Genomic DNA, 18,132 nt, shown 5'->3' on the forward strand with positions numbered 1-18,132 from the left:
TGAGAACACTAATGTTTTTGTATTTATTTCACCATTTCTTAAATATAATCTCTAAACTGAAATCCTGCATTGATACATACTTCATCCCAGCCCCTCTGTGATAACATCTTCCATCTGAGTATGCTAATGATACTCAGGGAGATATCACATCACTCATTCAGAATTATAAAGTATTAGATTATTGATTAGGAATGTACCTTAAATATTATGTTGTCCAAACAGCTATCCTATAATTAAAATATTTCATTTTACCTTTGATCAAACACAGTGACAGAAATATATATTGCCTTGAAAGATAAAATGCTCAGCAATGTAATGATCTGGGGAAAATTCACCTTTGCAACTTCTGCTGAAGTCTTTAACACATTTTGAGTTCATTTTTGTGTGTAGTGAAAGAGAAGGTACACTGTCATTCTTCTTCCAACACCATTTATTGAAGAGACTGTCCTTTTCACAGAGTGTATTAATGCCACCTTTGTCAAAAGTTAGTTGACCTACACTTTATGTGCGTTATATCTGGGCTCTATAGTCTATTCCATTAGTCTAATGTGTCTGGAGTTTTGCTTTTTCCAGTGGCATACAGTTTTGATTACTATAGCTTTGTATAAATTGAAGTCAGGAAGTGTGATGTCTCAAGTTTTGTTCTTGCACAAGATAATAATTGTTTTAACTATGTTAATAGATATATATATTCTGTACAATTTAATGATTAAAAATTAGTCCAGAAGTCACAAATCAGCCTCATTTTATCTCCTTTCCAAAGCTATTATTCCCAGAGGTAGCAGAGGATTAGGGAATGTCTCAATCCATTAGTCTTCTTGCTGTGTTTTTACATGATAGAAGGTGCAAGGAATCTCTGTGGAGTCTCTAAGGTGCAAGGGATCTCTGTGGAGTTTCCTTCATAAAGACACTAATCCTATTCACGAGAGCAGATCTCTCACAAATAATCACCTTCCAAAAGCCTACCATCAACTTTGAGGCTTAGGAGTTTTGAGAAGACATAAATATTCAGATTATAACAGAGAGACAGAAAAATCATGAAAAATATCTGAATTATTCCATACTTCTAATAAAATATAGATGTTAGTAAAGAAAATGTTTGTAATATATTCAAAAGCCTCAATCTCTGAGCTTTCGATGACTCCACCTATGGAAAATCCTCATTTCAAATTAAATAGTTCAAAAGGTGAGACTTTCCAAAAGGTAAAACTTCTCAAAAGAAAGGACATCATCCACAAGGGAATTGCCTCACAGTTAGTGTGCATTCTGCTGATATCAATATTTATTTATTCTGATAAAATTCTAATATGGATGAAAATTAAGGATGAGTTTTAATGTAACTCACAGAAAGTTCAAAATTATTTTAAATTCCGGGATTTTCAGAAATTTATTTTTCCAATTAGGCATGAATATAATCAAGATTGGTGACCTGTATCTATCTAATTAAAAAGAGCCAACCCTTATTACAGACATTTTCTGATTAAAACAAACATATGTATGTTTCGGAAAAATCTGAGTAAGAATCTGCCTTGGAATCAGAAAATATGATTCTCTGGGAGGCTTTGCAACAAATTTGGCCATGAACTCTGTGGTAGGCACAATTCTGCCCTTTGGTGTTTGTGTCCCATATAATCTTCTCCTTTTGAGTGTGGGCAGGAAGTGTAAGTATGATATAAGATCACTCCTATGATTAGGTTACATTGTATAGCAAAAATAAAGAGATATTGGAGAAGTAATTAAGGTCTTTAACAAGTTGACTTTGAATTAATTGCAAGCCCAAATGGGCTAGACCTATTCAGGTGAGCCCTTAAAAGAAGAACTTGAAGTTAGAGACAAGAATCAGGAGATGTCCTATTGGTCTTGCATAAGCCAACTGCAAAGATATGGAGAGGACTATATAGCAGGGAATGTCAGATAGCCTCTAAGAGCTGAGGGTATCTGTCCTACAATCTCAAAGTTCTGAAATCTATCACAACCATGTGGGTATAAAAGAATATCAAGTGAAATTGCAACAAAGCCAATGCATTTTTTTCCAGCCTTCTGAGACCATGAGCAGAAGACATTTAACCTGTGTCTAACTTTCTAACCTAGGGAATCTTTGAAATAATAAATGTGTGCTGTCTTAAGTCATTATGTTTTTGGTAATTTCTTTTGTAGCAAAGAAGACTAACAACAGCTCTCGTCATTGTGTCATTGAGGGCTGTGGCTGAGATCCTCTCCCCTCTAAAGTGATTTGATTCCACAAGTGTTTGGTTCCATAACGGAGTTCAATTTTATTTTTTTTTTAAATCTGTACATGTCACAGCCTATATTTGAACCTCAACATTTGAGGAGAACATTCAAAGAAAGTTGGGGTATAAACTAAATGCCACCCCATACTCATGGATTGGAAGACTTAAATTGTTAAAATATTCATACTACACAAAGTGATTTACACAGTCAGTGAAATTTCTATCGAAATCCCAATGGCATTTTTGCAGAAATAGAAAAAAAAACTTCCTAAAATTCATATGGAATCTCAAAGGATTCTGAATAGCAAAAAGAATCTTAAAATGTTAGAGGCCTCACACTTCCTGATTTCAAAACATACTACAGGGCTTCCCTGGTGGCACAGTGGTTGAGAGTCCACCTGCCGATGCAGGGGACATGGGTTCATGCCCCGGTCCAGGAAGATCCCACATGCCGTGGAGCAGCTGGGCCCGTGAGCCATGGCCACTGAGCCTGTGCGTCCGGAGCCTGTGCTCTGCCACGAGAGAGGCCACAACAGTGAGAGGTCCGCATACCACAAAAAAAAAAACAAAAAACAAAAAAAAAACTACAAAGTAATAGTAATCAAGACATTGCAGTACTGGCATAAAGACATATATAGACCAGTGGAACAGAAATAAACCCTTGTGTATATATACACAAGATTTTTGTCAAGGTGTCAAGACAACACAATGGTAAAAGGACAGTTTCTTCAACAAAAAGTACTGGGGAAAGTGAACATCCAAAACTGAAAAAATCAAAGTTGAAACCTTACTTTACAACATACATGAAAATTAACTCAAAAGTATTAAACAAACACCTAAAAATAAAACCTAAAATACAAAAAAAATCTTCTAGAATAAAAAAAATAGGGGAAAAGTCTTCAGAACATTGGATTTGACAATAAGTTATTGAACATGACACCAAAACTTAGGCAGTAAAAACAAAAATAGATAAGTTAAAGAAAAAAAATAGGCCAAAAATAGACAAATAGGACTACATATGGGAGAAAATATATGCAAATTTTGTAGTTGGTAAGGGGTTAATATCCAAAATATATAAGGAACTTCTACACCTCAAAAATGAAAAAAAAAAAAAAAAACCTGATTTAAAACCACTGTGAAAGAATTTGAATATACAATTCTCCCAAGAAGATATACAAATGGCCTACAAGCATATGAAAATATACTCAACATCACTAATTGTAAGAGAAATGCAAATCAAAACTACAGTGAGATATCACCTCATACCCATCAGGATGACTACTATCAAAAGAGCAGAGAATAACAAGCATTGGCAAGGAAACAAAGAAATTCAAACACTATTGATGGGAGTATAAAATGGTAGAGGCATTATGGATAACAGTATGGAGATTAATTTCAAAAAACTTAAAAATAGAATTACCATATGATCCAGTAATGCTGCCTCTGAGTATATATCCAAAAGAATGTAAAGCAGGGTCTTGAAGGGATATTTAAACACCCATGTTTGTAACAGCATTATGCACAAGTGGGAAGAGGTGGAAGTAACCCAAACGTTCAATGTCGAATGGATAAAGAAAATGTGTATTATATATTCAGCCTTAAAAATACAAGGAAACACTGTCACTTGTTACAACACAGATGAACCATGAGGACATTATACTAAGTACAATAAGCCACTTACAGAAAGACAAATACTATATAATTCCACTCATGTGACATATGTAAAGTACTCAAAATCATAGAAACAGAATTTAGAAAGGTGGTTGCTAAGGGCTGGGGTGGAAGTGAAATTCATTTTTTTTGGATATAGAGTTTCAATTTTGCAAGATGGTAAAAGTTCTAGAGGATTTTTTGCATAGCAATGTGAGTATACTTAACACTACTGAGTTGTATACTTAAAATGATGATGCTAAACTTAACCTTATGTGTTTTTTAGCACAATAAAATAAATAGGTCAAAAAATCAAATTGAAACCTTTGGAAATAAATACAATGTACATAGCCCATTTAAAAAGTATATGCAGCAAATCTGTTTTGTGAATGATGTTTTGAGGATAAGAAACTGCTGACTCAAAAACACTCAATACGTAAAAGATATAAAAGGATCAAAAGAGAAATACAATATACATTACAGAAAATTGACACAGCAGGATCATTTAGGAAAAAGAGTTTTTAGATGCTTTTTAATTGAAGTCTTCTGCATTTCTTTTGAACATGTTTCTTGAGGTTAGGAAAAATCAGCTCATTTCTGCCATTAATCTTTCAAAACACAATCATACAGTTGTCAGCTATTCTTTATATGATATACTCCAGGTCAAACACCCAAATTTAAAGATGCTTGCTGTCATTGATATGGTGTGTTTACTTGCTTAATATGCCAACATCTGTTTGCTGAACCTGCATAACCACAACTTTCTATATATGGTAATGTGTGGGGCTAAATCAAAGATGGTGGAAGTAACCTACTAGTTGTATGGAAACCATTGGAGAAAAATGCTCTTCAGAGTGCAACATAAAAGTTTTAATCTATTTAGCCCATACTCCAGGATAGCTTTTCTCATGGGCTGGTCACTAATGATAAAATTGCCACTTTTAAGTCTAACTTGCTGATGAGTGTCCTTGTGAGAATTAAAAAAGATGGTATATAGGAAAAATGCATAGCAGACTATGTAAGTCCATAAAAACGTAAAGCATCATTACAATTTTAGAACAAACCCTACTCTTTCACACTATCTTTAGGTCTCAGTTAGAGCCTGATGAATTATTTCCTCTAAAGTTTCATGATTTTCACTTCTGGTTCTAGTTCTGCATGTAAGGAGCTTGGAAATTTCCATTCAGTACTAACAAGTAAAAAGCTGAACAGACAAAAAATCAACAACTCTTCTTTGATTCATAATAGGTGGAAAAACATAAGGCAAACCACAGCCTCCAAGATTGGAGAGACAGGAAAATACAGGGATTTGCTGCTTAGTGGAACAGAGATTTGCAAGAGTGAAAACCACCCTGCAAACCGGTGCAGGGGCAGGAAAATCTGAACTATAATTGATGAATTGCTGGAGGCTCAATGTGATCAAGTCTGAGCGTTAAAAACTCCAGGGGACCACAGCCATATGGGGTCCCCCTCGATGTTGTGAGATTTATCTCCAGGAACTTGACCAGATTTCCACAGTAAATATCAGAGAAAAATCCCCATGCGTTTCTAGCAGGGGAAGGGGAAAAGGAACAATTTTGCAATATGCCAAAGCACTCTGTTCTTATTAACAAGGTCTGGCCACGGGAAAAGCTAGTTAACCAGAGTCTAACCTGCGGGAGTATTATCAGAGCCTGAATAACCTGGGGGAATGGAGATACCAGCTAGTTCTAATCATCCTGTTCCACCTAAGAGGGGAGAAGAAGCCTGAGAAACTCTTGTGAAGTCAACAGTCCAGAGGTATAGCCTCACTAAAAGACTGAGACCCAGTCATAGGAATACAAAAATTTTCCTTTCCCCCTGCATCACCACTGCATCATTAAAAACCTATTTACAGCAATTCCTTTTGCCAAGTACTGCATGTCCAACTATCAAGCATTATGAGACATAACAAAAGGCTAAAGGCACAATTTGAAGAGACAGAGCAAACTTCAGAATTAGACATTCAGGGATGATGGAATTATCAAACCGGAATTGCAAATAACAATGATGAATATGCTAAGGGCTCCAATGAAGTAAGTAGAAAGGATGTTGATAATGGGGGAGGCTAAGCATGTGTGAAGATGAGAGTATATGGAAAATTTCTGTACTTCTCAATTTTGCTGTGATTCTAAAACTGCTTTTAAAAATAAAACCTTAAATAAAAATATATAAAGCAAAGAGATTATAGACAATATATACTTCAGGTGCTTAATGAGGAAAGCAGGATAAAGAATGGGGAAGAAGCACCAAGGTACAGGCAGAAGTGTTGTTAATGATCCAGCTGTTCTTATAGAAGTCTTTTTCTTTTTGGTTCATACTTCCTATATAGATTATATACCTTTTGCATATGTGCTAAATATTATGTAATGCAACTTAAAATGACTGTAATTTAGGATAGACTTGATTCATAGTACCCATAGTTAATGAAATTGAAATATATTTTTCCCTTTCAGCAACAGAGTATACTGGTATTTATTATCTAACCAGCTTTACACATAAGAAAATACATATTTAAGCATATTTTAATATTTCATATTTCTTCTTCAAACTCTATATCTAAATTTTGTTTTAAGTAACTTTTCAAGACCCAGAATCTACATATTTGCCAAAGGATTAGACACATTGAAGGAAATGAAGTATACATTTTTGAAAAACATTTTTGAGATGATTAAAAAATAATTCCTTTCAAGGATGTGTTGAATTTTCTCCACTGACCAAGAAGTACCCAGTCTGATACCATCAATCTTCAGCCATTCCTACTCTCATTAATTTTTGAACTATGATATTGAATATGATTCATGTACAGTTGTATATAATGTTTTAAAATATTTCCAATTTGTGAATTTTAGAATTATTCCAACTGTGTAAATTCCATTCATTTGAAAGTACCCATAACTTGGCTATTTATAGACACATTTAAAGGAAAAGGTGAATTAACTTTAATGAGTGTGAAGTGCATCATAAGGCAGCACATCTTTTAGCTAATGTAATCTTAAGGAAGCTATGCTACTTTTCTTCTACAAAAATATGGAAGCTGGGATTTAAATCCTAGCCCACATAATTCCAAAGCCTGTACCATTTCAACTAGATCTCATACCCACTGAATATTCTAATACTGCCTTTGATTATGAGAATATAGACACAGATTCTTAATCCTAAAATAATTGGGCTGAGAGGAAACTCAGAGATTATTCTTAGACATGGACCTGAGGTGTGGAACATAGGAGGAAATTGACCAGGATCACCTAGTGAAACTTGTGTTAGAAATATGGATCCTTCATTATTTGGTAAAGATTCTCTAGTTGGTGATTTAATGACATTTTCTTAACATTTAGTTTCCCATGCTTTCTGAATGATGAGCATGATTGCTGTAAAATTAGTAGTGGGTGAAAGGGGCTTCAAAAGAAAAACAAAATGTAAAATTCCAGAAGACAATTTTTGTTTTTTCCAACATTTCGTTAAGATTATCAATCATACTAAAAATTTGAAATAATTTAACAGAGAATACCTATAATCATATTTTGCAGATTAATATTTTATTATTCTTGCTCTATCATATGTCTGACCCACTTCTCTACACAACCATTAATCCATGTTATTTTTAATAAATTTTGAAGTAAAATTTTCCTGATTCTCTAAGTATGCATATCATCCATTTGAGTTTGGTATCTGTAGGATTTTAATTTTAATGTAGAATTTACATACAATTAAATATACAATTCATAAGTATACATTCAAAAAGTCTAGAAAAAAGTATTTACCTGTGTAACCCAAAATACTAGCTAGTTACAGAGGTTTACCTTTGCTCAGAAATCTCCCTATCGAGTTCCCTAGTTATTTTTTTGCTCCTATCCCTGCGAGACAACCATTTTGTCCTTTTCTTTTCCCATATAATAGTTTCCCCTCTTCCAGAATTTCATGTTAATAAAATTATATGTGACATATTTCTGGAAAAGTTTTTTCATAATATGGAATAATATTTTTGAGAGCCATTCATGATGTTTAGGATGTTTAGGATGTTATTAATAGTAGTTAAAATTATATAATATTTTATTTAAGTTCAACAAAGATTATTATTTCTCTTGAGTGAATATATAGGGGTTGAATGGCTGGGTCATTCGGTAGGTATATATTTAGTTTTGTAAGAAACCACTAGTAAGTTTTCAAAATAGTTTTACCATTTTAACTTCCCATAAGCAATGAGTTTTCCATTTCAACAAACTTACCAGTGTTTGATGATGCCTCTCTCTTTTTATTTCTCTCTAATATTTATATGAGCCATTTTGGTCGACAAGTGGTATCTCATGTGGTTCTAATTTGTATTTATCTAATTATTAATAATGTTGAGCAAAATGGGCCCTCATTAACTATTTGTAACTTGTCTTTATCTTTATTAGTTTATAGAAATTATATACAATAGTTATCATCTTTTTCAAATAAATCATTTATAAATATGTCCCCCTTGACTGTGGCTTAATTATTCACTGATTAATTCTGCCTTTTGATGAGCAGAAGTTTTAATTTTGATGAAGCTTATTTTTTAAAATTTTAAGTTATTTCTTTACATGGTCTAAGAAAACTTTGCCTACCACTAAATCATGAAGATTATTCTACAATTCCACTAAAATATTTCTGATTTTTTACTTTATATTTAGATACATTATAAGTCTGAATTAATATTGTATATGATGTGAGGTAGGAATACAGGCTCCATTTTAATATTCAGCTCTTCTTTGTAAAAAAAAAAATGAAGTAATCACAAAATTGTGGATCTATTTCTGGAATTTCTTTTATTTCCATTGATCTTTTTTTGATCCTATGCCAGTAACACACTGACTTAAAATCAGATAGACTAGTTCCCACAACTTCATTTATATTTCTCAAGATTACTTTGGATATTCTGTGTCCTTTGTGTTTCCATTTAAAATTTTAGATTCTATTTGTAATTTTCTACTAAAGAAAAGCTTACTTCAATTATAGGCATACCTCATTTTATTGCACTTTTATTTACTATGCTTTTCAGTTAGTTACTTTGTTTTTACATACTGGAGGTTTGCGGCAACTCTGTGTCTAACAAGTCTATAGGTGCCATTTTCACAACCGCATTTGCTCACTTTGTATCTCTGCGTCACATTCCAATAATTTTTTGCAATATATCAAACGTTTTCATTATTATTATATTTTATGGTGATGTATAATATATAATCTTTGATGTTAATATTATAATTTTTTGAGGTGCCAAAACCCCTACCCATACATGAAGGCAAACTTAATTGATAAATGTTGTCAGACCACCTGTTCCCCCATCTCTCTCCCTCTCCTCAGGCTTCCCTATTTCCTGAGACACAAAAATATTGAAATTAGGCCAGTATTTAGTAAGCTTAAAATGGTCTCTAAGTGTTCAAGTGAAAGAAAGAGTTACATATTTCTCATTTTAAAACAAAAGCTAGAAATAATTAAACACTGAGAAAGGTATGTCAAAAGTTGAGATAAGCTGAAATATAGGCCTCTTGCACCAAACAGTTAGCCAAGTTGTCAGTGAAAAGGAAAAGTTCTTGAAGGAAATTAAAAGTGCTACTCTAGTGAACGCAAAAATGATAAGAAAGTGGAACAGCCTTATCGTTGGTATGGAGAAAGCTCTGTTTGGATAGAAGGTCAAATTAGCCACAATGTTCCCTTAAGCCAAATCCAGAGAAAGGCCTTAACTGTTTTCAGTTCCATGAAGGCTGAGAGAGGTGAGGAAGTTGAAGAATAAAAATTTGAAGTTAGCAGATGACTCATGAGGTTTAAGGGAAGAAGCCATCTCCATAACATAAAAGTGCAAGGTGAAGCAGCAGGTGTTGATGTAGAAGCTGCAGCAAGATATCTGGAAGATCTAGCTGAGATAATTAATGAAGGTGGCTACACTAAACTACAAATTGTCTATGTAGATGAAATAACCCTCTATTGGAAGAAGATGTCATCTAGGACTTTCATAGGTAGAGAGAAGTCAGTGCCTGGCTTCAAAACTTCAAAGGTCATGCCACCACTCTGGTTAGGGCTAATGTAGCTGGTGACTTTAAGTTGAAGCCAGTGTTCATTTACCATTCTGAAAATCGTAGAGTCCTGAACAAGTATGCTAAATCTACTTGATCTATGCTCTATAATTGGAACAACAAAGCCTAGATCACTGCACATTTGTTTACAACATGTTTTACTGAATATTTTGAGCTCACTGTTGAGACCTACTACTCAGAAAAAAATGGTTTCTTTCAAAATATGACTGCTCACTGACAATGAAACTGGTCACTTAAGAGCTCTGATGGAGATGTGCAATGACATTAGTGATGTTTTCATGCCTGAAAACAAAACATCCATTCTGCAGCCCACGGGTCAAGGAGTAATTTCAACTTTCAAGTGTTTTTATTTTTAAAATATATTTTGTAAGGCTATGGCTGCCACTGATAATGATCCCTCCTATGGATCTGGGCAAAGTCAATTGAAAACCTCTGGAAAGGATTCATCATTCCAGATCCCTTGAAGAACACTTGTTTCATGAGAAGAGGTCAAAATATCAACACTAACAGGAGTTTAGGAGAAGTTGACTCCAACCCTCATGGATGACTTTGAGAAGTTCAAGACTTCAGTGGAGGAAGTCACTAATATGTTGTGGAAATGGCAAGAGAACTAGAATTAGAAGTGGAGTCTGAAGATCTAACTGAACTTCTGCAATCTCATGATAAATCTTTAAGGAATGAGGAGTTGCTTCTTATGGATGAGCAAAGAAAGTAGTTTCTTGAGATGGAAACTAATCCTGTTGAAGATGCTGAGAAGACTGTTAAAATGACAACAAAGTATTTAGAATATTACATAAACTGAGTTGATGTAGTAGTGGCAGGGTTTGAGAGGATTGACTCCAATTTTGAAAGAAGTTCTACTGTGGGTGACATGTTATCAACAAGCATTAAGTACTACAGAGAAATTGTTCATGAAAGGAAGTTTCCATAGATGGGGAAATCTTGATTTTTGTCTTATTTAAGATATTGCCACAGGTACCCCAACCTTTAGCAACCACCACCCTGATCAGTCAGCAGCCATCAACAGTGAGGCAAGACCCTCCACCAGCAAAAAGATTTCAACTCACTGAAGGCTCAGATGGTGGTTGGTATTTTTAACAATAAAGTATTTTTAAATTAAGGTATGTACTTTGTTTTTATGGATATAATTCTATTGAATACTTAATACACTATAGTACAATATAATGTCAACATAACTTTTATATGCACCGGGAGCAAAAAAAAAATTGTGACTCACTTAATTGCAATATTGGCTTTTCAGTGGTAGTCTGGAAACAAACCTGCTGTATCTCCAAAGTATGCCTATATGATTGTGACTGTATTGAATCCATAAATCAATTGGAAAAATTAGTATCTTAACAGCATCGAGTATTCCATTCCATAATTATGTCATTTGTTCCAATTTTTTGCTTTTTCCTATTTTAGTCTTAGCAATATTTAAAATTTTTCAGTGTAGAATTCTTGGACAACTTTTGGTAAATTTATTCCTAGCTATTTTTATTTTTAATACTACTGATAACAGAATTGGTTTTTACTGTTTCCAATTGTTTGTTACTAGTATCTGAAATATGGTTTTCAATAATATTAACCTTGAATACTGTGACATTAAAAATTCAATTTTTAGTTCTAAAATTGGTTTTGTGTATATCTCAGGATTTCTACAAGTCAATTATATAATATCAAAATAGAAACAATTTTAATTTTTCCTTTCTATATTTTATATGTTTTAAAGTATTTTTCTTATCTACTTGTACTGGCAAGTGCCTACATAAACTATTGATTATACATAATAAAAGTGGATATTTAGAAAGAAAGTCTTTTATATTTACCAAGATAAATATTAATTTTGATATTCTTCATCCCTTCCTGAAACTTGAGTGTTACATTTCTGCTCTTGATATAATTTTGTTTAGAATTTCTTGTAGGGCAGTCTGTTTACTATATATTTTTTTTTTTTAGTTTCCTTTTATGTAAAAATATATTTTGCCTTAATTCTCAAAGACATTGAAACTGGATTTCAAATTTTGATTTGTCCTTTTATTTCTCCTCACTGTTCTTAAAGAATCTATTATCTTCTTGGTTCCAGTTTCAAATGAGAGGTCAATGGTTATCTAAAACATTGTTCCCCCATATGTTGTATTATTTTAGCTGCTTTCGAGGTTTTCTCTTCATCTTCAGTTTTCAGCAGTTTAAATATATGTGTAGATGTAATTTTCTCTGTATTTATCCTGCTTTTATTTGCTGAGCTGTTTATATCTATATTTCTTTTGTATTTCACCAAATTGGGAAATTTTTACCTGTTTTTAAAAATTTTTTTTAAGATTTTTCATTCTATATTGGAGTACAGTTGATTAAAAATATTGTGTTAGGGCTTCCCTGGTGGCACAGTGGTTGAGAGTCCGTCTGCCAATGCAGGGGACACGGGTTCATGCCCTGGTCCAGGAAGATCCCACATGCCATGGAGCGGTTAGGTCCATGAGCCATGGCCACTGAGCCTGCACGTCCAGAGCCTGTGCTCTGCAGCAGGAGAGGCCACAACAGTAAGAGGCCCGTGTACTGCAAAAATAAAAAATAAATAATAATAATAATAAAAATATTGTGTTAGTTTCAGGTGTACAGAAAAATGATTCAGTTATATATATACATGTATCTATTCTTTTTCAAATTCTTCTCCCTTTTAGGTTATTACAGAATATTGATCAGAGTTCCCTGTGCTGTACAGTAGGTCCTTGTTGGTTATCTATTTTAAATATAGCAGTGTGAACATGTTAATCCCAAACTCCCAATCTGTCCCTCTCCCCTACCCTTCCCCTAGAGTAACCATAAGTTTGTTCTCTAAGTCTGTGAGTCTCTTTCTGTTTTGTAAATAAGTTCATTTGTATTTTTTTTTTGATTCTGCATATAAGCGATATCATATAATTGTCTTTCTCTATCTGACTTACTTCACTTAGTATGATCATCTCCAGGTCCAACCATGTTGCTGTAAAGGGCATTATTTCATTCTTTTTAATAGCTGAGTAATATTCCATTGTATATATGTACCACATCTTCTTTATCCATTTACCTGTCAATGGACATTTAGGTGGCCTCCATGTCCTGGTTATTATAAATAGTGCTGCAATGAACATTGGGGTGCATGTATCCTTTTGAACCATATTTTTCTCTGGATGTATGCCCAGGAATGGGATTCAAGGATCATATAATTATTTTTTCAAATATTCCATTCTGCCATATTCTCACCCTCCTTTCCTGTTAGGACTACAATTGAATATTTGTTATACATTTGATATTTTTGATATTTTTTCACCGGCATATATATATATATATTTTTTTCACACACATATATATACATATATTTATATATATATAATCAAAAATTTTTGTATGTATATTTATATATATAAATTTTTTGATAATTGATCTGAGCTCTCATAAAAACTGTTATTCTGTTATTTAGCTGAGAGGAACCTAAAAGACATGAAGCTAATGATAAATATAAGAGCTCTACAGATGTACATATGGGAATAAATTATATGAATTTCATATATGAATCTATATACTATCCACAATGTTGTTTGCTTCTGCTTTTGTTTTTAGTATCTTATTTTTTTGTTGCATTATTATGCTGATATTTTTGCTACCTTTTGAGGAAAGTATACATAAACAATGTTTCATTGTCTGACAAAGACTATTTCAAGTCCAATGTTTTATTTTTTCCCTATTTTTAGGTGGTTTTTACCCACACCATGCAAAAAAAATCTTTAAAATAAATTAATTTAAACCAATGATAAAGTACATGGTATCAAATTATAAGGTGGAATTCTTTGAAATACTCTATTATTTTTATTTTAACCTGCCATACAAATCATGCCAGTAGACTTTCCATTCATTTGTTCAATGGTCATTCATATCTCGTTTAATCAAACTGGTTTGTTTTTAATAACACTTAGGGCTTCATCAGGATATTAAATTATTCTAGAAACAGTATTTTCCTCATTGACTTTCAGCCTGTGCATGGGCTGAAAACAAGCCTTTCTCCTTTATAAATATTCTCTGGAGGAAAAAAGATATTTTTTAATCAGGACGGTGTCATCATAAGTAGGCTGATAGTATGAATAGGTATTTGCTGTTTTTGAGGGAAAATGCCATATGTAATTGGTAAAAGTGTACACAGCTGTGTTTGAGTTCATCAAATATCTCACAATAAAAGTCTGAGGTTTGCTAAATTTCTAAATGTGTGTTACCACATGTATTTCCCCTTATTTTTAAGCATGGAATGAATTTCAAAAGGCTCATGTGCTGCAAGTTGCTATTTCATCTATTTATCAAAATAGAAGCATAAATAAGCTTTGCTGTCAATAAATTATGTTGAATGGGTTTACGGCTGTTTTTCTTTCTTCCAGATAACAAGATAGCTCCGAAGTAAACATTCCAAAGCCAGAGGATTCAGGCACCATTGCTAGCATTTTCATATATCCTGGAATATGTGCTTCAACCTACTAAATGTTGGCAACTTTGCTTGGGCACCAAATCAAGTCAATCTTGTGGTTGTATCATATATCTGCAGCTCTACTCTTTTTAGATTAGTTAACATTTTTTGTTTTGGAATCAGAATTTCCAGAGAGAAAAGACTGTTTCTCGAAACCTATCTCATAAAACTCTATATTGAACTACTGTGTGTCATTGATAAACTATCTTGCTTAATCTTCAGTCATAATTGTATTAGGCCCCACTTAAAATTGATGTGTTCATGATTTTAGATACATTGTTTAGTCTCTGGTTATTTTCCTTCATAATTTCCCTACTTTACTTTTATCCCTTGGTTAAAGCATTACATTCTACTAATTATTCAGAAATTTCTTCTTTTGTTGCATTTGCTTCTATTTAAATGTCTAGAGGGGTGGGATAGGGAGGGTGGGAGGGAGGGAGATGCAAGAGGGAAGAGATATAGGGATATATGTATATGTATAGCTGATTCACTTTGTTATAAAGCAGAAACTAACACACTATTGTAAAGCAAGAATACTCCAATAAAGATGTTTAAAAAAAAATGTCTACTGTGAGATGCTACATATGAATGCTTAACTTTTAAAGTTACGTACTTGTGGATTCAAATTCTAATTTTTTTCTTGTCTCTTATAAGCCTAATTCCTCTTTTGTAAAATGGGGATAAAAATAGCTCTCCTTCCACAGTATTATGAGAACAGAATAAGAAAATTAATATAACACTCAGTACAGTTGTTATGAATTGAAAATGAGAATGTAGATATTAAATATTTTCTCTAAACTTTCTCTGGAAACTAAAAAGAAATTCAATAGGACAATAAAATTTAACCTTCAATTAGTATCATCATCATCCCCTTATTTGGACATTAAGAAAAGAAAAAAGTAAGTGTGTAAATAAGAATGCTGAAGGGCTAATATTAAATATCAAGTCAGTATTACAGAAATACATGGGAGAAAAAGAAAGATGATTAATAATATCAGTTGCACACCCCAAATGTGTGGGTCTTCCTAGAGCAAAATCACCACATCTTTTATTAATGAAAGGAAGAGATACCCAAATTTCCAGAATTGCTTCTTATTTCATTACAAAGTGCATCCCATTATTATTTCCATTTCTGTATTAATTTAGAAATTAAAGATAAAAGATGAGAGAATACAGCCAACTCTTGAGTCATAGGGAAATCACAGCAAATGTTTTCCTAATTAAGAAAAATATATAAAACAAATATAAAAATCAACCAAATATAGGTAAATAAGTTATGCCATAAAAATATCAAAAGTCTAAAGGTAGAAATTATTAAATTTGAAGCAAAACTATATTAAATTAGATAAGATGGAAAATATTTACAAATATGTCCAAAAACACTTTCTTTGAAAAGATTAATAAAAGTAAGATGTCAGAAGTAAAGAGAATCAGAAAATCTATTAACCTATTTTACCCCTAAAGAGGATCTACATACTTATGTTTTTACAAATAATTTATCTCAAATATTGGAGAGAATGATAATTCCAAATCATTTAAATTGGTTTCACAACTTATTTTATTAGATGAACCAAAATCAGAGACCACAATGCACAATATATTCAGAACAACTTCAGTTTCAATTTAGAGTCCACAGTTTTAAGCAGAGTATTAGTAAAGCAGTGTGACAGGGTAACCATTCACTCAGAATAAGCAGGATACTAAAAATGAAGACCTGGTTTACTATTAGGAAATATATTAGTATAATTTAAAACACAATCATGTTGAGGAAAGATATGAGTACATTAATGCTCACAGTAATTTTGATAGAAGTCTACATTTATTTCCAATTTTAAAATACTCAGTAAAAATATAAAAGGAAAATAGAGAAATTTCTATCAGTAGCAAGATAAAAACTGCAACAATCATTTAATATTAGCTTAGAATCTCTAGCCAGAGTTATAAGATTAAGAGATAAAATAAATAATTTTTAAAAGATGAATTTATTTATTAGTATTTTCCTAAAATGTATGTTACCTTAGATTAGAAAACCTAACACAATCAACAAACAATGCTAGAATCATAAAAGATATACACATGTTGGCAAATGTTTAAAATGAATGTATAGAATACAATAGCTATTCTATATGCCAGTAAATAAATTGAGACCAAGAAATCTCTAACACAATAAAAGTTAAAAACAAACTACTTAGAAATAAACACTAAAAAACATACAGCTATTATATTAAGAGATTACACAAATATAAACCCAAAATACCAATAAATATAAATTAATCTATTACTATGAAAAAAGCATGAACAACAAAACTATATCTAGTATTTTCAATTACATTTAAAATCACTATAATTCTGATAAAAATTTTAATTATATTGGGGGAATAAAATATTATTCCAAAGTTTATTTAAGAGAGTGCTAAAAATTATAATTAAAGGAAACTAAAAAATGGGAAGGGGAACAATAGTCTTAACAAACTATTGTTTGTCTGAAACAATACTAAAACAATTTTGAATAACTATATCCTTCCTGTGTTAAAATTCATATATAAATTACTTCATCAAATTTTATAGTTACAATAATTTAATTTCTGACATTACAAATGTAAATATTTTACAATAAAATGGTGAAGTCACTGTATTAAACACAACTAAATGAATCTGAATTCCATAGAGATTTAAAATTTTCTCTATTAAAATTTTTAAAAGTGTAGAAACTTTTTTATGTAGTGCATTTTTCCTTCTGGTACTTATATTTTCAAAATTTTTAGTTTATTTTTATATAATTATTTTTTGGCTGCATTGGGTCTTAATTGCTGCGTACAGGCTATCTCTATTTGCAGTAAGTGGGGGTTACTCTTCGTTGTGGTGCGCAGGCTTCTCCTGTTGCAGAGCATGGGCTCTAGGTGCACAGCCTTCAGTATTTGCAGCATGTGAGCTCAGTAGTTGTGGCGCGTGGGCCCTAGAACATGCGAGCTTCAATAGTTGTGGGGCATGAGTTCAGTAGTTGTAGTGTGCAGGCTCTAGGACACATGGGGTTCAGTAGTTGTGTCGCATGGGCTTAGTAGTTGTGGCTTGTGGGCTCTACAGTACAGGCTCAGTAGCTGTGGCACACAGGCTTAGTTGCTCTGAGGCATGTGGGATCTTCCCGAGCCAGGGATTGAACCCATGTCCTGTGCATTGGCAGGTGGATTCTTAACCACTGCGCCACCTGGGAAGTCCCTGGTTCTTATTTATTTTTACTCCACTTATTCCACAAATATTATACTAATTTAATATATTTCTATGTTTGAAAGTTTTTTTAAATCACTGATATACTACTTGGCAACAAAAATATGTACATTGATATACCTATGGTTAAATGTAAGTATAATTTATGTTTATATGTGTACATATATTATATAGAACATTATTGTAACATATAATATTGTAATATATATTTATATATAAATATTATATAAATAATTTCCTACAATCATACAGTTCCATATCCCCCAAATATTTTTGCATTTAATTAGCATAGAGTACACATTTTGAAAATAATATTAAATGTAAAATGTTAGATTTTATTTAGCGCATCTTTAAGTGATATGTTCTTAGATGATTAGCTTATGGTAGAATGAGGCAAACCTTAACATAAATTTGATTCCTATTTTTTTAAAGCTACAGGAAAGAGAGAGAAAAGGCAACC

General features: G+C 32.4%; 1 protein-coding gene across 1 annotated transcript in view; it reads left to right on the forward strand.

The window, feature by feature from the left end:
• Positions 1-1,137: 1,137 nt before the first annotated feature.
• The window catches only part of LOC103083722 (serpin B6-like), a 39,011-nt gene continuing 22,016 nt past the window's right edge, over positions 1,138-18,132 (forward strand). Inside the window, exon 1 of the mRNA XM_007467341.1 lies at positions 1,138-1,203. Within this exon, the coding sequence (XP_007467403.1) occupies positions 1,138-1,203 (66 nt within the window). The remainder of the gene's footprint in view (positions 1,204-18,132) is intronic.

This window comes from Lipotes vexillifer, unplaced genomic scaffold (genome assembly GCF_000442215.2).
Source record: "Lipotes vexillifer unplaced genomic scaffold, Lipotes_vexillifer_v1.1 scaffold714, whole genome shotgun sequence".
NCBI classification, from domain to species: domain Eukaryota; kingdom Metazoa; phylum Chordata; class Mammalia; order Artiodactyla; family Lipotidae; genus Lipotes; species Lipotes vexillifer.